At 45.9% G+C, this 27090-nt stretch overlaps 1 protein-coding gene and 1 long non-coding RNA gene across 3 annotated transcripts; one reads left to right on the top strand and one right to left on the bottom strand.

Moving 5' to 3' along the window:
• Positions 1 to 199: 199 nt before the first annotated feature.
• On the top strand, positions 200 to 10561 carry SC5D (sterol-C5-desaturase). Its single transcript, XM_080983681.1, has 5 exons — positions 200 to 428; positions 1668 to 1885; positions 3414 to 3546; positions 5615 to 5715; positions 7165 to 10561. The coding sequence occupies exons 2-5, from the start codon at positions 1676 to 1678 to the stop codon at positions 7615 to 7617; spliced, it is 897 nt and encodes a 298-aa protein (XP_080839807.1). The 5' UTR covers positions 200 to 428; positions 1668 to 1675; the 3' UTR covers positions 7618 to 10561.
• A 1388-nt stretch (positions 10562 to 11949) lies between these two features.
• On the bottom strand, positions 11950 to 22861 carry LOC308464661. Of its 2 annotated transcripts, none has more exons than XR_013980121.1 (3): positions 22717 to 22861; positions 18890 to 19165; positions 11950 to 12393 (listed from the first exon to the last, which is right to left on the bottom strand). It is a non-coding gene; the product is annotated as an uncharacterized lncRNA (long non-coding RNA). The 2 variants fall into 2 exon arrangements; XR_013980122.1 differs by lacking the exon at positions 22717 to 22861 and adding an exon at positions 21810 to 21834.
• Between the last annotated feature and the right edge of the window lie 4229 nt (positions 22862 to 27090).

The raw sequence follows: 27090 nt of genomic DNA, 5'->3' as shown, positions 1-27090 counted from the left end.
CCGTCCAATCCGACGCCGTACCTTGAGCCACGCGCGGGCGTCGTCACACAACAGGCCAGCGTCGCGCGACTCCTGGCCAGGGGCGCTGTCGTCCTATCAGGCTACCGCTTCCTTCTCTTTGCCCGCCCCCTCTTTCCCTCCTCAGCCGTTGGGCCGCCATCCGGAGCGGCCACGCCCACCGCTTACCTGCTCACACGTCACGTCGCGAGAGCGTTGGATTTCGACCTGCGCGGCGCTTTTGGCGGAGTAAGAGGAAGGAGGCGGCGCAGGATCAGGCAGAGGAAACACCTGTGGAGGGCGAGGGGCCTCCCTCGGCTCGAAGGACAAAGGGCGGGCAAGCGAGAGGGGGCGGTTCCCGGAATGCAACGGGGTGTAGCCCCCCACTAGTCCACCTTCTGGTCCTCCTCCTGTGCGCAAGCCCCTTTTGGGTAAGTAGGATGCAGCTACTTGCGGGGCTTAAAATTCAGTCTGCTTGGGCGTCATGGTGGCTTTTTAATTGCAGGAGCTCTTTTTGAAACAGCAGGAACAAATTGGCAGGTTCTGTAGCTTGTCCTCAAAGCTGCCTCTTACTCAGGCCATACATTTAAAACATGCTTTAGTTATTTATTGCATGTATATCCCACCTTTTTCTCCGAGAAACTCAAGGTAGCATGTATGTTTCCCCCCATTTTCTCCTCGCAACAGCCCTGTGGGGTTAGGTTAGGCTGAGAGTGTGTGGCTGGCCCAACGTCCCTCCTAATAATAATAATTTATTTATTTATTCATACCCCACCCATCTGGCTGGGTTTTCCCAGCCACTCTGGACGGCTTCCAATAAAAGATTAAAAATACATTAAAACACCAGTCATTAAAAACTTCCCTAAACAGGGCTGCCTTCAGATGTCTCATGGGTGATTTCAGATCCTAGTCTGACGCTAACCACTGCACCACACGGGCATCACAATATAAAGTCACTTCCCAGGCGTCCTCAAATTCAGCCTTCCAGATGTTTTGAGACTAAAATTCCCATCATCCCTGACCACTGGTCCTGCTAGCTAGGGATCATGGGAGTTGTAAGCCAAAAACATGGAGGGCTGAGTTTGAAGAAGCCTGCTTCAAACAGTCATAGCTGTCTTTTCCCCCCGAATAATTATGGGAGCTATAGTTTATTAAGAGTGCTGAAAGTTGGTAGGATACCTCCCAGAGTGAAGGCCAAAATGAGGAATTAGTACAGCTTTTCTAGCCTCTTCTATCCATGTCCCCGGGTGGTTTCCTGCTTCCGATGTATCTAAAAACTATGTAAAAGTTTGTCTTACCAATAAGCTCTTCAAATTATTTTCCACTTGTATTACCCATTCACTAATGCTTGTTTTGCCACATTATGTGTTCCTTATTATTTTTATTTAAATAAGACATGCATTTCAAGTAAAGCTTTTTTGCTTCCTTAACTCTGCTCATTAGCCATACTGGCATTCTGTTAGATTATTTGTATATTATTAGTTCACTAAACATATGGGAACTCATTTGCATAGGGTCCTTGTCAACTCAGTGTTTTGAGGAAGACAAGCTTTTTATTTGCAGCATTGTAGCCTATTTTTAGAAAAGCCTACCTGTCGAGGTTACCGTTTTTGTATCTTCACTGTGGTTTGATGTATCCCCTTCCATTAATTCATGGCAATTTTATGCAGGTACAACAATGGATCTTGTCCTGGCATATGCAGATGACTCCGTTTTGACGCCTTATGTTTATCCAACAGCATGGCCAGAAAATAACCCTTTTCGACAGTTTATTAGCCTTATTGTCATAACAAATGTGGGTGCTCTTATCCTTTATTTGCTGATTGGCAGTCTCAGCTACTACTTCATATTTGATCACTCACTAAAGAAACATCCTCAGTATTTGGAGGTGAGTCACTGTGTCACAGCTCTTCCCTTTTCTAAGTTCTTCAGTGGTCTATGGCTAGACTTCAGAGAGTCTTGTATGTACCTTTCTGGAATTTCTGTACGCAGACAGACCTCTGCTGTGTGTGGTGCTTCTGTTTGTTTGTTTTCACCCTAGTAAATGCAGTCACGTTTTAACCAATATGGTCATTTTGGAACATCCTTGTAACACTAATATTTTGAAATGCAAACAGTTTAGATTTAAACTATGGGTATTTTCAGTGTGATTTGCTATTTCAGTGAAAGCATTTTCTTCTCTTAGCATTTCTAGGCCTAATCTGCTTAAGGTTGTTACGCTCCAACTATTTTGTGCAAATGTTCATTGGGTTCTGGAATGTAGTGAGGTAGCCTTTTTAATTCGCAGAGCTTAAAGAGCTAGAATGGTGATTTTTCCACCTATTCTTTCTGAACCTGCTTGCTTAAGATTGCGGTGGTGACTCTAGTGCTTATGCAAACTAATGTGGATTACTGGAGTATGAACAAATGAAGTACTCACTTTCCAAGTAAGATTATCTAGTACCTAATTTAGGGCTTCACAGATGTTGTCAGACTTCAACATCCAGTCAGCATTCCCAGTGGCCAGCAGCAATTGGAATTGTTGTACAGCAACATCTGGATTATGTAACTCTGATCTAGCCTAACAAGTTTCTATCTGACTGGCAGCAGCTCTCTAAATCTCTTGCAGGTGTCTTTCACAGGCTTTGATATGTGGTATCCTCCTTAATTAAGAGATACTGGGGTTTGAACTTTGGGATTTAGCTCTTCTAGTAAAGGAAAGCTCTTTGGGTGAGGTTAAAGTAGTTTTGTGGGGGAAAGGAAGCAAGCAGAGCCTCGCAGCTATTTTGCCATAAGTATAGATCCCCAGGGTAGTAAATCTAAAGCAGGCATAGGCAAACTCGGCCCTCCACATGTTTTGGGACTACAGCTCCCATCATCCCTATCTAACAGGACCAGTGGTCGGGGATGATGGGAATTGTAGTCCCAAAACATCTGGAGGGCCGAGTTTGCCTATGCCTGCTCTAAAGCAAAATGCAGGCAACAGTAAGGGGCGGCGTCCTAGGAATCTCACAGCTAGCTCGGCCACAAGCATTGTTACCTGATTGGGAGTAGGTTTTGCCTTTCCTTACCAGGTCTAGTAAACCTCATCTGTCTGAGATGAGTCCTTTTAACAAGGTTTTTCACAAAGAAACATGACCTGTTTATCTTTCTGCTTTGCGGAAGAATAGATACTTACGTTTTTAAAACATGCATGCTTCTCAAAGCAGCGTACTGTACTGGCAAAAACTAAGCTAGGAAATCTCAGTTTCAAATGCCATTTTGTCATGTGACATTAGACAATCCTCTCTTTGCTTCAGCATCTCACCTGCAGTATGCAGATAACAATACGTCTCTGCCTTAAAAGGACTACTGAGATAATATTTGTGCTAAACTTTCTAAAATGCTGTAAATGTGCAGGATATTATTTTATACAAAGTGTCTTCTCCTGTGTTCAGAATCAAGTGCAGCGTGAAATCAAATACACCCTCAAATCAATGCCATGGATCAGTATCCCCACGGTTGCCATCTTCTTTGCTGAAGTCAGAGGCTACAGCAAACTCTATGATAACATTGAAGACTCTCCTTATGGTAAGGAAACTGCTTAGCATGTCCTCTTTATTGGGTCAAAGTCTCTGTCCTTTCCTTATCTCAAGAGTCCACTTTATGTAACTTATTTCTCATTTCTTCTAACCACCATTTGTTGTACATAGGATGGCCTCTTATTTATTTCTTCTCATGGGACCTTGCTACATATAACATGCATATTAAAGCCCAAGCACTAGAAACAAAGGGAATCAGATCATTAGTCCATCTAGCGCAGTACTGTGTGCACAGACTGGCAGCAGCATTCCAGGGTTTCAGGCAAGTGTCTCTCCCAGCACTACCTAGAGATGCTGGGGCCTTCTGCATGCGCTACCACTGAGCTCTGATATTTCCCCATTGTCCTTGTTTTGGGGAGGGAAGGGGTTGAGTGTGCAAAAGCAGGAAAAGATAGAGTGCAAAACCCCACCTGCTGTTTCTCTCCTTCAAATTCCTTCCACAACTTGAACAGATGCTGGCAAGGACAGTAGAATCACAGGAATGTAGAATTCGAAGGGATCCCCAAGGGCCATCTAGTCCAACCCCTGCAACGCAGAAATTGCAGCTGAAGAATATCTGAGAGATGGCCATCCAGTCCCTGAGCTAGCTTTTCAATTGCACACCCTCCTCAGTCTCAGGCTATACTGCACACCCCTCATTTCAGCCTTGCCTTCACACTGACCACCAGCGCAGAGAGCAAAAAACACCCTGCTATTTACTTTGAAGCACCAGATGGGCAACTATCTCCATTGTCTGTCATGGGATATTTATGCCACTGCTGAATCTTGCTCACCTGCCATGCAGGTAATAAGGGTATAATTATTAGGAGATCTTCTCCAGCCAGTGCTGTGAGGTGGGCTGCCACTGCTTCCTTCCCCAACAGAATTCTTCCAGGATGTGCAGCTTTTGTGGGCTTCCCTTACACTTAAACATGCATGGAAGAAAATGCACCTAACCCTACTTTATGGAGAATAATGAGGGCCATTATCGTGGAGGAACTCATGGGATTTGTAGAGACAGAAGGGTCATCTAGTCCAGCGCACCCACCACAATGCAGGAATCACAGCTGAAACATCCCTGACAGATGGGCATCCAACCTCTGCTTAGAAACCTCCAAGGATGGAGAGTCTTTTCTGAGGGAGTCTGTTCCACTGTGAAACAGCACTTATCAGAATCCCCTCCACCCTAATGTTTAGTCAGAATCTCCTTTCTTATAAATTGGATCAGTTAGTTTGTGTCCTCCAATCTGGAACAGAAGAAAATAAGCTTACTCCACACAAGGGAAGTATTGCTCAGGTTTGTTTCTCAGCTCTGACTCAGCACATCTTCTGGGCACCTGGGCAGATCACTCAGCAACCTCCTTGGGATGGGGAGTTTTTCCACTGCAGCTTTACAACAGCATTTCAGCCCACATATTACTCACCCCCATATAAAAGGCAGAGACACACACAGAGCGCGCAAATTGTAGGGAGAAAAGTTGCTTACAAAGTAATGAGGCTTCCAGTGAAATCCCGTATCAGGCACTTCTCATCTGGAGAAAGTGAAGGAGAAAGAAGCTCCCAGAGTGCCCTTAGCAACAGCCTTAACAAGAGGACAGGGCTGGTCATGAGCCAGCCATGTGTGAGTGAGGCAAAGTATTATGTGTGTCTGAGAATATCTATTATGCTCGCCTTTTAGCCATGGAGAGAGCAATCAGCATCCGAAGTTGCTGTGGCAACGTTCTGAGCTCCTGTTGTAGGTCAGCAACATCTAAAGCAGTGCCTTCGGCTTAGTCAATATTTGTTTCTAAAGCACCTTTGTACTTATTTGAGCACCTTGCCATGGTAAACTGTCCGGCTGGAGTTGCTCTTCAGGTTTTATCTCTTTAGACTTCAGATCCTTTCCAATGTATTAATTAGCTCTGTTTGCTTGAGATTCAGCGTTGCCAAAGGCTCAAGTAAGAAAACTTCTTTCAAAATGGATTTCATAAAAACTACTTTTTGTTTTCATAATCCAATAGTGTACAAATCCAGAAATATTCTAAACATTCTTAAATGTCTGTTTAAAAAAGAAACTCACGCCTTTCTTTTTTTTCTAGGTTGGTTTGGTGTTATCCTCAGCATGCTCTCTTTCCTCTTCTTTACTGATATGTGTATCTACTGGATTCATCGATTTCTCCATCATAAGCTTTTGTATAAGGTATGGCAAAGTGTTAAATAGTAAGACATGCTTAGAGAACGGTGCACCCGATCTGGAGGATGCATTCCATGTGCAGATGAGGGTGGAGTGAAGGGACTCTCCATGTATCAAGGCAGTATATCCCTCATTACCAGATGCTGGAGACAAAAGGCAGGGAAGGACCCTCAGTTTCATGCCTTGCTTCTGACTGGCTGCTGGTGCAAATAGAATGCTAGAGTAGATGTACCTCAGTCTGATCCATGAAGGCTTTTCTAGAGTTCCTACAAGGATCAGCCAGTTTGGAGATAGGAAACACTTGCATCCATTGTGCTCTTCTCTAGCATTGTTTCCTCTGCAGCAAATCAGTTATGTGGTCATATGCAGCAGTAGGGTAAGCCAGGTAGCATGTCGCTGCTTCTTAAGCTTTTCTGAGTTGTGCTGTTTGAGTCTAATTTCTCGGTTCAGTGTCTACATAACTTGCTTTACTGTAGACCACTAATAATAGGATTCAAGGCAGATGTGTGTGAAGCTGTGTGATAAATGTATACTTTGAGGTAGGAAACTTATGAATATGCATCTGGCCCTAGAGGCTACTTGCTTAACTTGCAGGAAAAGCCAGAGAACTAAAAGATTAGCACCAGCAGCCCACTGTTGATAGGATCAAGTGCAAAGGATGGTACGGCCCCGAGGTTGGTGCAGCATGGCAATAAGAAAAGAAAACCAAGGAGTTACCTTTCTCCAACTGCTAAGGGGGTACCGTTATTGTGGTGCTAGATCTCAAGGCATTGGAGTATAGTAGAGCTGGAGAAGTTATCCAAAAGGGTGGCAAAAATGATGAGAGAATGGAACGTTTTCTTTAAAAGAAAAGTTTTTAAAAGTGTAATCAAAACATAGGACAGAACATAGTGGCTGCAAGGACAGACATAGTACAGATGTATAAATCATGAATAGCACAGAGAAAGAAATTGATGTAGCCCAACAAAAGGAAGTATTTCAGACACTCAGTAATATATGGATTTCACTCTTTTCACCAGATAACTTGATAGTAGTTGTCGCTCTTTTTTCTAAACTAAAAAGCCTTAGATGCGTTAATTCTTCCTTATGGAAAGTGTGGTCCAATTTGACAGTTACATTTCCCTTTTCTGTATCTCTCTTTCCACCCATCAACTCTCCACACTTTGCTTTTTAAAGACTGTGAACTAGGTTTTAAATGTAGCCGGGCCAGGGGTTCATGTAGCAGAATTGTGATCTTTGCCATCTTATTTTTCAATAAAATAAAAGCCTAGCTTGATTCTCACATACCTGTCGTAGCCACACACACAAATAATCCACCACCTCTCTGTCTGGGCATCTCAGAATGTTCTTTCCTTGCGACAGGTGACACTTTCTGTTGCTGTATTAAAGCGAAAGTGTTCTGGGCTCTTTCTTGTTTCTATTCTAAGGTTCTAATTCCTCTCTTTCCTTCCACAGCGTTTGCACAAGCCCCATCACCTGTGGAAGATCCCAACTCCATTTGCAAGCCATGCTTTTCACCCCATGGATGGCTTCCTTCAAAGCGTCCCTTATCACATCTACCCATTCCTTTTTCCCCTGCACAAGATGACCTATTTGGGCCTCTATGTCTTCGTCAATATCTGGACAATCTCCATCCATGACGGGGACTATCATGTTCCTGGCATACTGAAGGAAATTATCAATGGTGCCGCTCATCACACTGATCACCATTTGTACTTTGATTACAACTATGGCCAGTATTTTACACTCTGGGATAGAATTGGGGGCTCATACAAAAACCCTTCTTCTTTTGAAGGGAAAGGGCCCCATGATTATTTGAAAAAGCTGAAAGAAAGCAAATTGAGCAGTTTTAAAAATGGCTGTGGGGATGAGGGAGTGCTAGAGGAAGGCAGTTTTAAAAATAAATAGGCTCCTCCCTCTCCAAGGATCAGAAAGCCCTATATGCATTATTTTTAAATAACTATATAAACTTCCCTCTCCTGTAACACTACTGGGAGACAGGCACTGTAGACATCACTCAGATATCTTGGTGATGGAATTATATAATTGAGAACTAAGTTGTTCTGTAATGAAGACTACACTTGGTAAGGCAGAAATACATAAGTTGCGAGTTGCAGAGCAACAACTTTGTTGTATACAGTAATGGAGAAAATGCCTGTAGCTGATGATGCTAATGGTAAGTTAATTTGGGAACACTGCTTTTTCTTGCACGATACATAGGAGCCGAAATCTGACATGAACTCTGTTGCCATTGGAATGAGTTTAGAAGCCATTTGCTTCTTTGTGCGACCCTTAACACTCTTGAATCCATAGTTTGCAGTTCAGTTAAAATTCCAGCAAGATGCTAGAAGTCAGTGTGTGGAGTTGACAAACTAGATAGCTGCCTTTGTGACTGCATTTACTAGCGTGAAAATGGGCTTGCAGGATGAATATCAAACATGCAACATTCATGTCACTTTCTGTTTTCCAAGTGCCCCAGTTTATCAGAGAAGATAATACGGGTGGTTTTTCATGAAGCATCACTTGTCCAGATTGCTTTATAGGTTGTTTTCAAAAGATGCTCCCTAGCTTTTTAGAAAATATGTGTTTAAATGCCCTTTTTTCTTAATTGAACCGCAAGGTTGATGCCTGACTTCTGTTGTGGAGTAGATACTTGTTTGGTATTTCAATGTCCCTCTGTTGAAAGCATCATAATGCAAATGCAGAAAATAAGGCAAGGGAACTATTGCTATGTTTTCAGAATGCCTTTGTTATACTTTCAGGAATCCTTTGGATGATTATCTTATAGGGAATCACAGTGAAGCATATGGTAACGTTGCCTTTCCATAGAGTGCATTGTATATTAGAAGCAGAGCAATGCGATCTAGCTAGCTAAAGACAAAAATGATCAGATTCTCAAGGCTGTAGAGTGCTCTTTGCAATTCTCGAGGGGCCCTATGAGAGTGAAGGGGACAGAGGTTTGGTCAAGTGAAAGAAAGCCGTCTTGGGAAGTTTTTTTAAGAGCTGAATCCCGTTGTGGAGTTGGCTTACGTTTTGAGCCTTATCAGTGGGTCCAGTCCACCAGTAAGTTTATTTTAGTGGTGCTTGCATTAGTCAACTTATTAGTAGATTAAACCCAGCACATTTTCTAAGCTGTCTCATTGGCTCTTCTTTTTTGCAATTTGCTGTTACTTTCTTTCCTCTCAGCATGTGTCACTTTGAAGTCTAAATGCCAAAAACATTCAACAGTGCTATGCTTTACTGCTTTGATATAGACAAATGCATAGAATTTCAGAGACATTGCAAAAAGGAGTTCTCTGTCTGATAATTATATCATACGAAGGATTGTGTTTTCTGGTTAAACCAGGCAGCAGCCTGTGGAAACTGTCTTTTTCTTTTTTTAAAAAAAAAAAGGTTTTCAAGAGATAAAAGCATGACTGCTATTAAAGTTATGAAGCTTTACAAATTACCTACAAATTAATGGAAGTTGTGAGCTTTCTAGAACTACATAAGGCATATGTCACAAGTAAGTTTGCTTGTATGTGCCATTTTCCTTGTATCCTGAACTGGGTAAATAAGCAAAAAATATTCACTGAAGATTTGAGACCAAAAATTTCTGGCCTTCAGAATAAAGGAAGGCAGGAAGTGCCCCCACACACACCAAGTGAGACCATGCCATATTATAGAGGTGATTCATTGATGACTGTAGTAAATGACTTTGGGTCCTTTATTGGGCAGCCCTTCCAATAATTAGGTTAATTGCATCCATTCTTGCTCCTTTTTCCTTTGTGTGACACGCATCTCCTCACGCTGGGGAGCAACTTAGTGCTACTTAGTAATATGCTGTATATGTGGTGATAATTGTATTTTGCAAGGATACAGCTTGCATTTTTTTAAAAGCCCCCATTCTTGTGCATGGCATTGTGTGGGCAGAAATCATCAGGGTCCTGTTGGAGAGGAACTTCCACTGATTAAGCAACAAAGCATATTCATAGTGAATGCCTCACTGTCCTTTCACATAACCCCCAGCACTCATGAAACAAATCCCCTAGTAATTCCTTTGTTCTCTTTCATCCATGTCTTTGCTTGGGTAGGAACAGGGAGAAGCTGAAGAAAGCTGAGTTGTTGTTTTTTAATGTGGAAAGCTGAGAGAATCATGAATAATTCCATCCTACTGAAGGATCTGAACACCTTGTGTTTTTCCTTCTCTTAAAATACATATATGCATCTGTTCAGCTGAAGATGCAAATTAACATAGGCTGTGTGAGATTCAGTCTAGGGGTTCTTGAAAGCTGTCACTGAAGAAGGAGCTGCTGAAGCCATCTGACATTATTTGAAGATCCATCGTTGTTAACTGTTGCAGTAGAGTGAAATCAGCTGGTTCTGACTGGAGTGTTCGGGACAATGATCAAGAGGAAGGCAGTGAGAAAATCTTGCTTATATTTTATGTGGCTGTAGGGACCTCTGGTGCATGTGCACAGCTACCTTACCTGTTGGTATGTGTTTTAATGGCCATGCAAGCTCTTGTCTTAGCTGTGCCCATCACTGGAATGCAGCTGCTGGAGGGTTAGGCAAGGGTGACTGCAGGCCAAAAATTGGTTCCTCACTTTTGGTTTGAAGTGCCATGTTTACAGAAAGGGTTCTGCCCCCTCTCCCAGCCTTGGCATGACCATTACTTAAGTCAGACATTCTGTCTGTCTAAAGAGGTACAAAACAAACAGGGATAATAGGGCTTTGTATTTTCTTGTCTGTAAATAATAATTAAAAAGTGACTGTGGATTCCAAATGACTGTCAAATGGAGTTGTTAATCTGCTTGTTGATCACTCATACTAATGTTTCCTGGTGGCAAATAATAAAGAATTTTAAAAGGAACTGGGTATAAATGAGTGTGTTTCCATATACTTCTGTGGTTAACATAAGGCATCTGTTCACCAAATGCATATGGACTCCATCGTTCCAGCTGAGCCACATGCTTGACCCTGAGTGTCCAAAACCAAAGGTCAGAGCATCAGTCACGTTCATTTTAAAGCTTTCACTGTTTCTTTCTTTTCTTTTAAACTGTCTGTTTTGTAATTAATGATACCACTTAAAAGTTTTGGACGTTTGCTCATTGTGGGTTCAACTTATATGGGATCCCTTTGGGGAATTACAACGCATGCTTTCATTCTCTCTCTCTACGCACACACACACACACACACGCGCACACACACACACACACACACACCCTTTTTGCCGCTTACAGATAGGGATGGATAAATCTGTCAATTTCTGTTTCTCATTTTTCCAGTCTTTAGCCCAGTTGTCCACATTTCTATATGAGTTTATGGATTTCTTTAAAGTCCTCATGAAAATTTGTCCGCGTTTTAGAGCCTGTTTCTCTTACAACATATTTCTGTATGCCTAATGCTCACAATCTTGTGGGGTCAGTTCCCCTTATAGGATTTTTTTGTATGCTGTTTTCACTAATGCTTGTACACATTATATGGCTGGAGAATTACATCAGAACATTCGGGAAAGTGAATGCCAAAAGAAAGCTGTGTTTTGGTTTCAGGACGTGCAAATTAGGTTGGTTCCCATCCAGATTCCCAACTTGCAGATTGAATTTCCACCCTGCTCTCCTCTAGAATACTGTGCAATAGCACTGAATATTATTGCTAGCTGATGGTACAATCAATCACAATTTATTGTTCACAAGCTGTCTAAAGTTCTAAGCAGGGTAACAAAAAATAACACAGACGAAATCTTGCCCAAACATGATGCCAAAGGAAGAGAAGAAAGTGGAAAGAAGAGTAAAATGAATTTAGTATATATATCTTTTTAAATGCCTACAAGATGGAACAGCCACAGCGATTCCAGAAGGGAATAGCCCACTTTTGGCTTGTCCCAGTGAGACTGCTGAAGTTGACCTAGTTGCCTTCTCCTCACTTTTGAGAGCTGTCACATAGAATGGCCATTTTAGGTTCAGCTCTGCATCCTATGGTCTGGTTTTCCTAAAATAGAAAGGATGTGCCCACACCATACATATAAAGCACCTTCTCCTCACCCCCAATAATCCTGGGAACTGTTGTCCAAGGATGCTGGGAATTGTAGTTCTTTGAGAGGTAAACTGCACTTCCAAGGATTCTTTTTTTGTGGGGGGAGTGCTTTAACATGGTGGGTGCAGACCCAAGACCCTAAAAAGCATACAGCTTCTAATCATGCAGGCTGGCCACGAGGTGGAGCCCTTGAACCTAGTCAGAACTTCCTGCTCTTGGAAAATAAATCTGGTAGATGGAAAGACCTTCAAGGTGCCAGAGACACCAGCAAGAAAACAAAAATAATAGCCCACTTCATGTCAGATTATTTTAAAAGGCAGACTGAGAAAGCAAATGCTTGAGTTAAAGATCCACAGGACGCTCCAATCAGAGAGAGTTTGGGGCATGTTGAACATGTTTTGAAACCTCCTGTTAGGACTGCTGTGCTGGTTTAAAGGCCGCCACTTTTTATTCTGTGTTTATCTTCAGCAGCTGCAGTTTGATAGCAATTTAAGAGCACAGGGTGGGAGGGCTGATAATGCCACAACTGTAGGTTTCTATGAATTTGGAGTTGTGTGTGCTGCTGAAAAGTTTAAAGCAGCAAATGGCTTGCCTCTTCAGCACATGGTGAAAATCCCCAGCTCATCAGCATTTCCCTCTGTTTTCATTGTGTCTTGGGTGGGGGAGAACCTGAAAGTATATTGGGGATGAATTATTTCTCAAAAGTCTCATACCTTCGAAATGTACTGGACTAGAATGTGAGGGATAGCTTCCTATTCATCCATCTAAGAAGGAGTTCGTGTTTACCATACTCTGAAGTAATATGCATTACAATCTAAGTTTATCTAACTGCACCACTGCTGCCACCATCTATGGCTGTTTGCTCATTAAAGCTTTCCATTAGAGAAGGCGGAAGGTACAATGTGGGGTTGCTCAATAATGTCACAGTGCCCAACTTCAAGGCAGAAGAGGGATCCGTTAAATGCCTTGCAACAGGAACTCAAGAATGGCTTGTGAAAGCCATGCGGCTAAGCTGAAGCAACCAGCTTAGCTTCTTCACATGCTGAGTTCACCAGGTAGACTGAAGAGGAACAATGGTTTGATTACTTAGTGCCTTCCAAGGTGAGCTATGCCTGGCAGGATAGCTTGCTCTATGGTCTTAACCCTTTCATGCATCAATTAGATTTAAGCATCTTGGTTAAATGAGGCTGATAATTGCACGTGGTTGTAATTGCTATAACTCTTGAATGCAGGCACAGAAGTTGAAATATACTCAGAGTCGCAAAGTGATTTCATGCTCTTTATTCAGCTCATAGTGGTGAGGAGGAATGAATAATGTCCCCTCACAGTATCTGCTTTATATACATTATTTACACAATGGGCTGCACATGATTGGCTAATTCTGGAATTCTACTGTAAGCCAATCAGGTTGTGGATTCACTTCTATCTGGAGCAGGATTGGGTGGTTCCTGCCAACCAATCATACTGCTGCATTGTTCTAGGACCAATCAGACTGCTGCATTCTGAATCCTATTGTTCAAGGACCAATCAGACTGCTACAGTTTGGATCCTATTCAACTCAGTACATAACACCCCTCCCCTCTAAGTTCCAGTCCTGCCCGGGAGGTCGCATTCATAGTCCTCAAGGTATGCCGGCGGCCTACGTGTGCGTTGTGGCCTGGGGTGTTCCCTGGTCCGGGCTCCGGGTTCTGGCTCGTGTTCCAAGGATGCTGGCTGTGATGCGGCTGTTTGGTCTGGTGCAACCGGCTCGCTCAGTCGTGGTTCTGGTTCCGGTGTCCTTTCGGCCTCACGGGTCCTCTCTGTATTTACTGATTCTGCCTCTCCTGCTGGCCCCTCCTGCTCTATGGGCCTCACTGCCCCGCTGTTCCCTTGGGACTCCTCTGACCTGTCCTCCTCCTGGTTTTCTCCCGGGAATCGTCGCCGTATCTGGTCGCAGTGGCGGCGCCAGCATTGCCCCCCATCCGTTAGCACCTCGTACGACACGGGGCCAGTGACCCTGGTGATTGTGGCGGGTACCCATGCTGGGCCTGCCCCAAAATTCTTTGCGTACACTGGGTCCTGGGCCTCGAAGGTCCGGGGGTTCCTGCCTTCCCCCACCACTACCTCATCCTGAGCTCTATCGGGGTGAAGGCGGTCCAATCTGATTGCAAGGCGCCGACCCATTAGTAGTTCAGCGGGGCTCCGGCCAGTCGTTGAGCTGGGGGTGCTGTGCTGTGCTAGAAGGAATGTGGCAAGGCGGTACTCCCAGTCCCCTTGCGTCATGCGGCGAAGGGTGTCCTTGGTGGTCCGCACCATGCGTTCTGCTTGGCCATTGGTGGCAGGGTGGAACGGCGCCGAACGGATGTGGCGGATGGCGTTCTGCGCTGTGAAGGTTTGGAATTCTCCTGACGTAAATGCAGTCCCGTTGTCTGAGACGAGAGTGTCAGGGAGCCCGTGGGTTGCAAACAGCCTGCGTAGTACCCGGATGGCTGCGGACGTGGAAGTGGACGGTACCAGTGCGACTTCCAGCCATTTGGTGTAGGAGTCCACCACTATGAAGAATGTTTTCCCCTGAAAGGGGCCAGCGAAATCCACATGCAGGCGTGACCATGGTGCTCGGGCGGACTCCCAGGACTGGACTGGGGCCCTTGGGGGATCTGGGCGGGATTCTTGGCAGGCCTGGCAGTGTTTGACCCAGGCCTCTATCTCTCCATCGATCCCCGGCCACCACACATAACTCCTGGCAAGGGCCTTCATTCTTACTACCCCTGGATGTGTCTCGTGTAGGGCTGTGAGGACCCTTTTGCAGAGGGGCTGGGGAACAACGACTCTGCTTCCCCATAACAGGCACCCCTTGTGGGCCGACAGTTCATGTTTGCGGGTTGTGTAGCCGGCGAATTCTGGCCCGGGGCTGCTGCTGGGCCATCCCCTCCACACCCAGTCCAGGACCCGGGAGATGACCCTATCTTTCTTGGAATGGTGTGCAACTTCTTGTGCCTGAATGGGGCGGTCGGGAAGCAGCTCCAGGCTCATAACCTCTTGTGCAGGTGCTGGGTCAGGGCCTGTTTCCGGTAGTGGTAGCCTGCTGAGGGCGTCCGCATGGCCCATCGCCTTCCCAGGTCGGTGAATCAGTGCATACTGGTAGCTGGCAAGGAAAATTGACCACCTGAGGACGCGAGGAGACAGCACTTGGGGGGTCTGCTTTTCGGGGGCAAACAAGCCAAGCAACGGCTTGTGGTCAGTCACCACGGTGAAGGGCCGCCCGTACAAGAAATCATGGAATTTTTTTACTCCCTTTACGATTGCCAGACCCTCCTTGTCGATTTGCGAGTAGTTCCGCTCGGTTGTGTTGAGTGTCTGGGAAAAGTACGCCACCGGTACCTCTCTTCCATCCGGGAGTTGGTGCCCCAGGACAGCTCCAATGCCATAGGGTGAGGCGTCGCATGCTAGCACCACCGGCAGCCTCTCGTCGAAGTGTGCCAAGACCGAGTTTGAGACAAGCAAGTCCTTGACTGCCTGGAATGCGGCCTCCTGGCGCTGGCCCCACACCCAAGGGGCCCGCTTGTCCAGGAGTCTGTGTAGGGGCTCCGCTACCGCCGCCTTGTGGGGAAGGAAGGAATGGTAAAAGTTCAATAGTCCCAAGAAGGCCTGAAGTTCAGTCTTGCTCTTGGGCGCTGGGGCATCACAAATGGCCCGTACCTTGTCCCCAGTCGGGTGGACCCCTTCTGCGTCCACCATAAATCCCAGAAAGTCCACCTGAGGCACTCCTAGTAGACATTTTTCCCGCTTCACCTTGAGACCCGCCGTCTGGAAACGGTGCAGAACGGTGCGGAGGCGGTCCTCAAACTCCTCTGGTGTGGGGCCGGCAATCAACACATCATCGAAGAAGGGGGTGACGCCAGGAATCCCTTTAAGGAGAGAGTCCATTATATTCTGGAATATGCCTGGTGCCACGCTGACACCGAATTGCAGCCGCTTTACCCTGAACGCTCCTCTGTGCGTCACAATCGTCTGTGCCTCTGCTGTGGCCTCATCTACTGGCAGCTGTTGATATGCTTGGGCCAAGTCCAGCTTGCCAAAAATTTTCGACCCAGCCAGGGTGGCAAGGACATGGCTGACCACTGGCACTGGGTATGCGTGGGCCGTGAGGGCCTTGTTTATGGTACATTTGTAGTCTGCGCAGATGCGGACCGAACCATTAGGCTTGACGGGTGTGACGATTGGGGTTTCCCAGGGAGCATTAGGCACCGGCTCCAGCACTCCTTGCTCTACGAGTCGGTCCAATTCCTCGTCTATACGGGGTTTCAAGGCGAACAGGACCCGGCGGGCCTTGAGCCTGACCGGTCGTACTGCGGGGTCAAGCTGTAGCGCAATGGGGGGGCCCGTATACTGTCCCAATTTCCCATCGAAAACCCCTGGAAATTCCTTGCATATGGCGTCCACGTCCACTTGTAAGCTAGTGTGGTTCACCCCGGTGACAGCTAGCCCCAGTGGTCCAAACCATGCCAATCCCAGTAAGCTAATGTAGGGGCCCTTGACCACAAGCAAGTCCAGTTGCCGCGTCCGCCCTCGGTATTGCACCCTGAAGGTCCCCACCCCCATTGTGGGGACCTTACGTTTCTGGAAGTCCCGGAGGGTGAATGGGGCCGGCCTGAGTTTGGGACCCCCAGTGGGACACAGTTTCCTTAAGGTCCTTGCCGAGATTATGGATAGAGTTGAACCCGTGTCAAGCTCCATGCGGCATGGGGCCCCCTCTATCTGTACCTCTACATAAATTTTCTCTACGTTGGGGTGGGGCAACTGGTATACCTGGAAGTCCGTGAGCTCCGTCGAGTTGCCTTGGTGCGTTGGGCCCCGGGACCTGGGGCTCTTGGATTGGTCATCTGATGCCTGGTGTCGGGTGGGCCGAGCCCGACACACCCGGGCGATGTGTCCCGATTTTCTGCACTGCCTGCACTCTGCGTTGCGGAAACGGCAGGTCCTCCTCTCGTGACTCTCCCCGCAGCTTGCGCAGTTCCCTCCTTCTCGTCGAGGCAGCTGTGGTCTGTGCGCTGCTTGAGTGCGCTGCTGTACTCGGTGCACCTCCTCCCTGTCGGATCCTGAGTCGTCGGTGAGGTCTTCATGGTGGACCCTCGGTTGGGATGGCAGGCTCGGCCGTGCCTCTTGGGTCGACCTCTCGGCAGCTTCTGTTGCCAGGGCCTCCTCCAGAGCGACCTGGAACGTTAGGTCCTTCTTAGCGTAGAGGCGCCGTTGCAGCTTCTCATCCTTCAGGCCACCGACGAGGCGGTCACGAAGCATGTTCTCCAGCTCTGAGAAGTTGCAGAACCGGGCGGCTTGGCGGAGAGAGGTCACAAACCCAGTTATGGTTTCCCCAGGGGCTTGCCGCTTTGCGTAGAAGGCATTTCGACGAGCCACCACTGAGGGCTGCGGCGAAAAGTGCCCCTTCAGCTGTTCCATTATTGTTTTGTATGGAACAGTAGCGACGTCTTCAGGCGCAAGGAGAGCCCGGGCGATTTCAAACGTCTCCTCTCCGCAGACGCTGAAGAATATCGCCCTCTTCTTGGCGTCTTCTTCGTCGGTGACCCCTTTGGCTTCTAGGAGGAAGGTGAAACGGGAGGCGTACGCTTCCCAGTCTCCAGATGCTGGGTTGAATGGCGAGAAGCTGCTGTTGGCTGCCATTCTGAGTTCCTTGTGCCCCGGAGCTGAAGCCTGGATACACGGTGCGAGGCAGCGGTGCGGCAGTTGGCGGTGCTGCGGTGCTGTGTGTGGCAGTCAGCTCAGCGGGATCCCACCTTCGTCGCCAGTGAAATATACTCAGAGTCGCAAAGTGATTTCATGCTCTTTATTCAGCTCATAGTGGTGAGGAGGAATGAATAATGTCCCCTCACAGTATCTGCTTTATATACATTATTTACACAATGGGCTGCACATGATTGGCTAATTCTGGAATTCTACTGTAAGCCAATCAGGTTGTGGATTCACTTCTATCTGGAGCAGGATTGGGTGGTTCCTGCCAACCAATCATACTGCTGCATTGTTCTAGGACCAATCAGACTGCTGCATTCTGAATCCTATTGTTCAAGGACCAATCAGACTGCTACAGTTTGGATCCTATTCAACTCAGTACATAACAGAAGTGGTCACTCTAATTGCTCCGTAACTGAATTAAAGTGACATTTGCAATATTAGCAGTTAAATTGTATTAACTTTCTTTCAATCGTAGTTCAATTTATCTTTCAGACAAGTGAGCCAGAGGCTAATCAGTTGCCCCATGTTTATTGGTGGGTCATAAAATGTGCGCTTAAGCTGATACTTCATTAGCTTTTGGGGGGGTGGAATGCATATTAAGCATTTAATGAACTCCATGTTTAGGGTTTTTTCCCTTAAACCCCCCCCCCCCCACACACACACTCCAAACTAAAAGATGGAAATAAATCCATAAAAATCTAGGAAAAGCCCTGTTGTAGAAGACCAATAGCCCATATAGTAAGATACAAATTCTTTATTATACCACTATAGACCCAAACAAACTAAAACCAACAACTGTACAAGTAAAATATCAAAGCATAAAAATACATTAAAGTGGGTTGTCATATAAATGGTATAAAATAGCAGGAGTATCTAAAACATGTATAAATATGACGTCCAACACGATACCTTAAAATATGGCAGCTAGGAGTGAGCCAATAAATGATATAACCAGATTAAAAAGTGTAGTATATGAGAATAGCAACTGGATGGGATGAGTTTAATTGGGGGAGATTTCCTTTTGTGTTTCTACAGCCAGAAGGAGAAATCTAGCAACCATCTCTGTTAATCATTTGTTTGACTCTGCCAAAAGGTAGACCAGATACATTCAAAAATCGCACTTAGAAATCTTGAGAGAATGGGGGTCACCAATCCAATTCGACCACCTTTATAGAAATTACAGGTAAGCAGATATCATTGCCAAAATTGGCACAAAGGCTCCCAAGATTGTTGAAGTTTGGATGCCGGACACCATTTTGAATCAAGGTGGCAGACCAAATTGTGACTTGTGTGCAACTCCTCCCATTTTTGGCATGGCAGGTCCAAATTCACAAATTGCACTATCCATTTAAACATCTCAAAATACCCGAGCAGCAACCACCAGGCACTCCCAGCTAGTAAAACAACATGTCCTAAAGATATCACAGTCTCAACTGACCTTCGTTTCAAGGAAACTAAATGCTGGGAAAGTGCTGGAGCTTCTCACTGTTGGGGGAGATTGGGGCTCACTCAATGTGAAAACACGGCAGCCAGATCAGGGTTGGGATGATTTGATGTTAAAGATGCGCGCGGTTGCCTCCATCCATATTATGAGCCACTAAAGCAGTGATTAGAGACCCTTGCCTTTCTGGTGATGATGGACCACAGCTCCCATCATTCTTGTCCATTGGCCATGCTGGCTAGTGCTGATGGGAGCAGGAGTCCTTGGACATTCCTGCCAAACATGGAAATAAACTCATAAAACAGCAGCTGCTGTCATGTTTAAAAGGAACCTCAGCCAGAGAATCACTTGACCTTGAAATAGTTGTTGCTTGCTTTTCCATCTGGTACCCCCAAATCAAGACAAATCATTCAAAGCGCCATCACTTTCAGACAGGGCTTTTATATTACTTAGGTTCCAGAACATGCTCTCAGCATATATAGATGGGAGACATCTTGGAATCTCGGTCTCAGAATGGAATTGTATATTTGATTGTAATCAGATTGGCGATACTATGCACTATTTGCTGTTCTTCCCATTTGAACCCCAGTGGAAAAACATTGCCCTCTGTTCTCTTCAGTTGTAGGTGGACCAATCACCTCAGGAAGTGCTAATTGAACTTCTTTCTGATAAACCATTGCACATTACATATTTGGCAGCTAAATTTTCACTGGCAGCTAAGAAGCTGTGCTCTAGTTATATTAAGAATTGCAATGCATTCTAAATCTTAATTCAACGTTTTGTTGCCCTTGGAGGGTAGAATACATAGCTATTAGTGATTGTTCTGTAATTTTCCATATTGAGTTTTCTTTTAATTTGTGTACCGTGTAGGTATGTCTACATTTTAGATATTGTAAGGCCCTTGGCTATGCACAATGAAGACTGACTTATGGCAGAAGAGTGCACCTTATGTGTCTCTTTGTGAGTTTCTTATCGTGGGTGTGCTGCTCCCAAGCACAGCTAGTTATGTTTTGTACCTGTAGCAACTGATCCTCTCAAACCTAATGTGAGCATGTGCAAATGCTACCGAACCCCACACAGTCAAAGTTGATGAGAACAGAGAGCAAGCAATCATACAGAGATACATTAAGCAGTCTCCCTGTCACAAATGTGTTGGCCTCACAGGAACCCCTTTTAACACAGAATCCTCTAGATATTGGCACGCGGGTGGTGCTGTGGGTTAACAGAGCCTAGGACTTGCCGATCAGAGGCGTGTAATATATATATATATATATATATATATATATATATATATATGTGTGCATATCAGCATATAACAGTAACAACAGTAAATAAGTAATCCATATATTAAAGCAGGCACATAGATAGATATAGATAGACAGATGATAGACAGATTTTGTGTATGTGTGTGTGTGTGTGCACGCACACACACACACACACACACACACACACACTAAAAGGCAGGATTAAAACAGCCCATCCACTGAAGCAGGCCAAGGATAATGAGAAGACAAAGGTCTTGCAGAAAAGAAATGCTTTTGCCTAGCACCTAAAGATAAGTAATATGGGGGTCAGGCAGGGCATCCCTGGGGCCAGTAGCCCACAAACAGGAAGCTACCACAGAAAAGGTCCACTCTTATGTTGCCACCCTCTAGATCTCCCATGGTGGGGACTCATGGAGAAGAGCCTCAGATGATGATCACAGAGTCCAGGTCAATTCAAATGTGGGGAGGTGGTCCTAAAGGTGTTGGGGGGGGTCTGAGCCCAAAGTACTGCTCATTGAAGTACCTTTCAGCCCTGAAATGACTCTGCTCACCAGAACTTCCTAAACAGGGATGAATAGAAGAGGGCTTCCCCCTCCAGTCTTGCTTAAGCAACAAGGTCTTCTTGGTCTCTGCTGTGTTGCTGTATCCCTGGTGGTTCATTGGTTTGGGCTCACTATTACTCCAGCCACAGAGACCTCTGCTGTTGCTTCGGCCACAAACAAGCCAAGTCTGAGCCCTACAGTGACAGCAGCATCCTAGCTTTTAGCTCCACCTGCACTGGAACGTGATTCTTCAGTAAAAGACACCCAACCTGCTCCGGTCATCTCCTACTCGAACTGAGCAGGGGATGCTCTACAGGCAGATGGAGTCCAGGGACAGCAATGCCACACCATCAGGCCAGAGGGATGCTGACCCCATAGGCTCATCAGACAGAAATGCTTCTGAGGGTGGCCCCTCCATCAAAAAAAGGGAAATCTGACTTCAGGGGGAGCTGACAGCAATTGACTCTGCCTCCTTGTTTGTCCTTTTATCCTAGCCACCGGCTTGTACTGGGGCTTCTGGTTCCTAAACTGCAACCAATAGCCCAGCCCAGACACCAGATACAGGATCCAGAGCCCCCCCCCCCCAACTATTGCTGCTGCCTTGATTTAGGTTCATAACCTGTCGAGTGCTGATTGCAGCTGTAAATTTTCATATAACATCTGCCTTCACTTTGAAAGCAGGAGGGAGCGGTAATTGCATTTCATAGGCAAAGCAGAGATCTACGACAGAGTGCATATCATTAAACCCTGTGGCAGAAGAAGAGAAAATGTGGATAATTAATATTTTATTTTATTTTATATTTGGTGCGGCCAAATTACCTATGAAGAAATGATAAGGTATCCAGAAATCATATTTATTCCTCTGCAGAGATGTTCAGAGAAATTATAAATGTGGTTGGATTACCCTTTGATGCTTAATACCCGCCATCCCCCAAGTCATTCTAAGATTTTCCTTAAAGGCTATAAAAGCATGAACAATTCACATGTAATGCAGAGGAAAATAAGCTCAGCTAACCACAGCCTAGCTAATCCTCTCTCAAGTGCTAAACAAGCTAAAATTAGGCATGTAGGGCCAAACCCACTCTCTGCTGTTTCCTTCAGTTGCCTTACCTACTGGGAAATGGGGTGTAACTCCAGCCAATGATGGGGGGGGGAGCTGTGAGGTACATTCAGACCACACCCATACCACACAATGAAGGCACTATGATACCACTTTAAACATCATTGCTTCCCCTGCAAAATTCTGGGACTTGTAGTTTTGTTAAGGTTACTGAGGGTTTTTAGAAGGTTTCCTATTCCCTTCCCAAAGCTACAGTTCCCAGAGTAGTTTAAAAATCATAGAATCTTAGAGCTGGAAGGGACCCAAGGTTCATCTAGTCCAACCCCCTGCAATGCAGGAATCTCAGCTAAAGCATCCATGACAGATGGCCATCCAACCTTTACTTGAAAACCTCCAAGGAAGAAGAAGGAGGAGGAGGAGGAGGAGGAGGAGGAGGAGTTTGGATTTGATATCCCGCTTTATCACTACCCAAAGGAGTCTCAAAGCGGCTAACATTCTCCTTTCCCTTCCTCTCCCACAACAAACACTTTGTGAGGTGAGTGAGGCTGAGAGACTTCAGAGAAGTATGACTAGCCCAAGGTCACCCAGCAGCTGCATGTGGAGGAGTGGAGATGCGAACCCAGTTCACCAGATTACGAGACTACCACTCTTAACCACTACACCACACTGGCTCTCGGAAAGTCCACCACCTCCAGAGGGAGACCGTTCCACAGCCGAACAGCTCTTACTGTCAGAGAGTCTCCCCCCCCCCGTATGTTTAGTTGGAATCTCCTTTCTTGTAACTTGAAGCCATTGGTTCGAGTCCTACCCTCTAGAGCAGGAGGTGCGGGTGGTGCGCCACGCCCCCGGGACTCATGCCATGCCCCCGCGGGTGACATGCCATGCCCCCAGGACACACGCCATGCCCCACAGGACGGCACACCATGCCCCCAGGATGCACACCAGCCACGCCCCCACCTGCTCTCCGCCCCCCGGTGCAGGAGCATGCAGCTTCGCCACTGACTTCAGGTACAATTTTGTGGAAGAGCGGCATACAAATAAACGGATGATGTAGTAGTATGCCTGGCTGCAGGTTGGCTGGAAGGGCTCCGGAATGCCTTATGGAAGGGGATGTTTGGGACTACAGCTCCCACAAGCTGGAGGCAGCAGGGGCGACAATCAGGAATGATGGGATTTGTAGTCCAACACCACCTGTAGGACCCCACATTATCCTTGCTTTATAGGTCACCATCTGCTCACACATCTCTGCATGCACAGGATAGGATGAATTATACCTATTCGTCCCTAGAGAAGTGGAGCTGTAAGCAGCTGTACCAAATTGCCCACTGACTTGTGAGTAGCAGCAAAAAGCTGGCGATTTTCAGGCTGGTTCAAAAGAAACGACCTTCGTTGCTATTAGATGCTGGGAGGCGTAAATTAAACGAAGGAGATTAATTGGCCTAAGGAGTACTTGGGAGAGATGAAGGCCGTCCATGAATAACCCGAGAAAGGCCTTAATTTATTCCCTCCAGATTGATTATTTATTCTTGCTCGCCCTTTGACCCCACTATTGATCCTGAGTTAATCTGCAAACAGCCATCCAAGTTCATTCGCGTGCGGCGAGGACGCTGGGAGTCTAACAAAGAGGCGTTGCCCATAAAGACACAAGGTCGCCGGCAGGGCACAGCAAATAAATGGTTGCCAGTCCTTAAGACAGTCTCCTAGGCAGCAAATCACCATCTTGCTGCAATGCAGACTCTCCAGGACGTTATGTTTTGTTTTGTTTTGAAATGGAGAAAATGAGAAACCTGGAAACGTAATAAATATCCACCGCTGTTTTGTTATTAGGCACTCTAGTCGCTGGAAGGGCTTTGGAAACGGTAATACAAAACCATGCCGGGGAACTGGGGGGCACGGGGCATCATCAGCCATGCATGTACATTTTGTAAACAAGGCTGCAGACCTGGCTTTGACATCATCTATTTAATGTAACTAATTTCCTTGAAAGGGTCGGGAAATTTTTACGCCGGGAGCGATGTTGTTAGCACGTGTAAAAAGCATCCACGCTCACTTAAAAATCTGGGCACACACAAGCACCATTTTTTTAAGGAAACACTTCCATTTGCAATTCTACAATGCTGCCTTTTTGGTCCTGTCCCACATGTAAATACGATTTTTAAAATCTTGTTATTGCAAGCAAGATGGAGTTGGGAAGGCAGGCAGGAAACAGGGTGTTTAAGAAGCAATAAATTGGAATCTGGTCAATTCTATAACATTCACAACAGCAGCTTTGGCCCATCCTAATTAGATATAAAGACAACATTTTATGATAAATTACTGTTCAGCGTTGCTCAGCAGTTAGGCTCATGGGGGGTTGGGGGCGGGAGTTGGGCAAACCTCTATCCCCTGACCCACTGACCTCGCAGGGTTGTTGTGAAGATACACTGCCCTGAGGTACTTACAGGAAGGGCAGCATACAAACTAACACAGTAATGTCTAAAGCAGAAAAAATATTTTAAATAATGACAGCAGGTGTGGCCAATGCGCTACTCTCCAGATATTTAGACTTCAACTCCCATCATCTGTGGCTATCAACCATTCTGGTCGAGACTAATGGAAGCTGTAATGCACAATATCTAGAGTAAAAAGGTAAAGGGTCCCCTGACCATTAGGTCCAGTCGCGAACGACTCTGGGGTTGTGGCACTCAACTCGCTTTATTGGCCGAGGGAGCCGGTGTACAGCTTCCGAGTCATGTGGCCAGCATGACTAAGCTGCTTCTGCCGAATCAGAGCAGCACACGGAAACGCTGTTTACCTTCCTGTTGAAGCGGTACCTATTTATCTACTTGCACTTTGACGTGCTTTCAAACTGCTAGGTGGGCAGGAGCAGGGACCGAGCAACAGGAGCTCACCCCGTCGCGGGGATTCAAACCGCCGACCTTCTGATCGGCAAGCCCTAGGCTCTGTGGTTTAACCCACAGTGCCACCCGCCACCCCACATTACTTATTTACTGTTGTTAAGTAGCTTTGACTTATTTTTTGTAAAAACCAACCAACCAACAAACCAGAGAGTTTTAATAATAATAATGTTGATTATAAAGATGAGTTGTCACCTGCAGTTCAGTGTCTCATCACATGGGGGCACCTGCACATGAATCTGTAGGTTCCTGACACTACATTCAATCCTTGAAGCTTCACCTGCAGTGATGAGCAGTAGTCACACTTAAGAACTAGTGAACCAAAATTCAGAATTGATGGCAGAATCCTCAGTGGCATCAGAAGACACCAAACTGCTCAACAGGGCTGAGAGATAGATGTGTTGAAATGCAGACGATGATGAGATTCCAGCCAGCTCCACAGACCCATCTATCCAAATTTCCATTCACGTGAACAAGGGACAAATCCTGAAAATCTCATCCTAAATTTATCCCCCATCCAAAAAAGATAAGCAGCCCAAAGAGGTCTGAACATGCTAACAAGGCATGGACAGTTGAAGTATGTGCATTTGTGTGTGCGTGTAAAATAGAGAGAGAGAGAGAAAGAGAGAGAGAGAGAGAGAGAGAGAGAGAGAGAGAGAGAGAGAGAGAGATTTTCAAACAGAAGAATGGAATGGAGTCTCCAGGAAGCCGACGCATCTATTAGGAGGTGAAAATAGAGTTCAACTTTTTGTGGCAGGTCCCACTTGCCTATTCACGTTCAACAGCTGAAACAAAACAGTACAAAAGGTTCAGCTTCAATTGTAAGGCTGGCAACAGGGGCCACCTTTCTCTGCATATGCATTTATGCATTTATGTATTTAGACAGATAGCTTTCACAAGAAAATTCATGACATCAGTGACCAACAGATGGTGTGTGTGAGAGAGAGAGTGACACTGAGTGGTTCTTATCAGACAGCATTTGTGCACATTTATCATCTTATGTGACAGGGGCAAATTTTGCATGCAAGGCGTGCATCTGAGTCATAAAATGAGCTACAGATGTCGTTAAAAAAAGGTATCCAACAGGTGAACAAAGGCACCAAAGATGCTCCTTACCTGTGGTGCCATTTAGTCCAGCACTGGCACTACCAGTTGGCATGGACCAAGACTGGCAAACTTTTTCAGATGTTGATGGGTGGCACCGCCCCTCATCCCTGACCATTGGCCATGCTGGTTGCTGGGAGTTGGCGCCTGACATATGGATGGCCAAACTTCAGAAGTGCAGGCAATATTGCCCTAGATAGGTTAGTTGTATAGTTCATTGCGCCTCAAGCAAGGCTCTCTGTTTAAACTCTGGCAGAGCTGAACGGTTGCGCAACAAAGGAATCTAATGCAAGGGTTGTGCTAACTAAAGTTTATGGAACAACAGCTGATTCTTGTTGGGCAACAGCTGATTCTTGTTGTGCAATCTGCTGCACACCAATCTTCAGGAATGCGCTCGTCTTTCCCCTTCCACCGGTGCAACAAGTATACCACAAAGTAACATTAACTTAGCATCACATTGGATACAACCCACGATAAGGCAGCTTCATATGTTCGGTTTGCTTTGAAGTGCCTGGTCCACCCATCTCTGAAACATGCGGAACAGCTCTGAACAACACTCTCAACCACCCACAGCATGTCCCCCCCATCCATTGATGATCCAACTAACAGATCCTAGTCTTTGCAAGTAATTCCTGGCCACCCAAACCTCCTTTTGAAGCAGAGCCTGGGGGATGGTGATGCAAGAACAGACTTTCTGTGGCAACATTTTGCAAGAGGCTCCGAAAAGGCCACCCATCGATCCAGCCAGAGGTCACTCAGAATGCATGGCCATCTTCCATGCAGGGAAAACATAGTGTAGAAGGGAATGACTCATAGATCAAGTTAATGAATCCGTTACTGCCGCCAACGAAACTCACCCATCACAAGCAGTGGGAAACAGTGGATGTCAGATGAGCCAGAGTTGAGACCTGTCAGGGAAATATTTTTTTGACGTGCAACTGGTAGCACATACATTCATCTGGTGGGGATATATATCTGGGTCCTAGCTTCTAGAGAAGATATTCATTCTCAAGGGATGACAAAGAAACAGCAATCTGTTTATCTATTTATGTAAGCACTATTTTAAAAAAAGCCTACTTCTCAAATGGAAACAGGCCAAAGGAAACTGTCTGCAAAAATTCCTTTCCCAGTCTTGGGTTGTGACCCCTGTCTGGCTTCACTGCACACTTGCTTTTTGGTCCTTCTAAACTAGGATCGCTGCCTCATATCTCAGTCCCAGCCGCTCACCCCATTCTTAGAGACATCCTGTCTCCCTCTGACCCTGATCTATCTTCCCTAGATCATGACTGTTCCCCATTTGACTCGCTTAAGGAGCTACCACTTCCCAGCA

The sequence above is a fragment of the Podarcis pityusensis genome (assembly GCF_964106645.2).
Source record: "Podarcis pityusensis genome assembly, chromosome: 15".
NCBI lineage: Eukaryota > Metazoa > Chordata > Lepidosauria > Squamata > Lacertidae > Podarcis > Podarcis pityusensis.
Note: the sequence above shows the minus strand (reverse complement) of the source record. Positions and strands in the feature narration are given on the sequence as shown.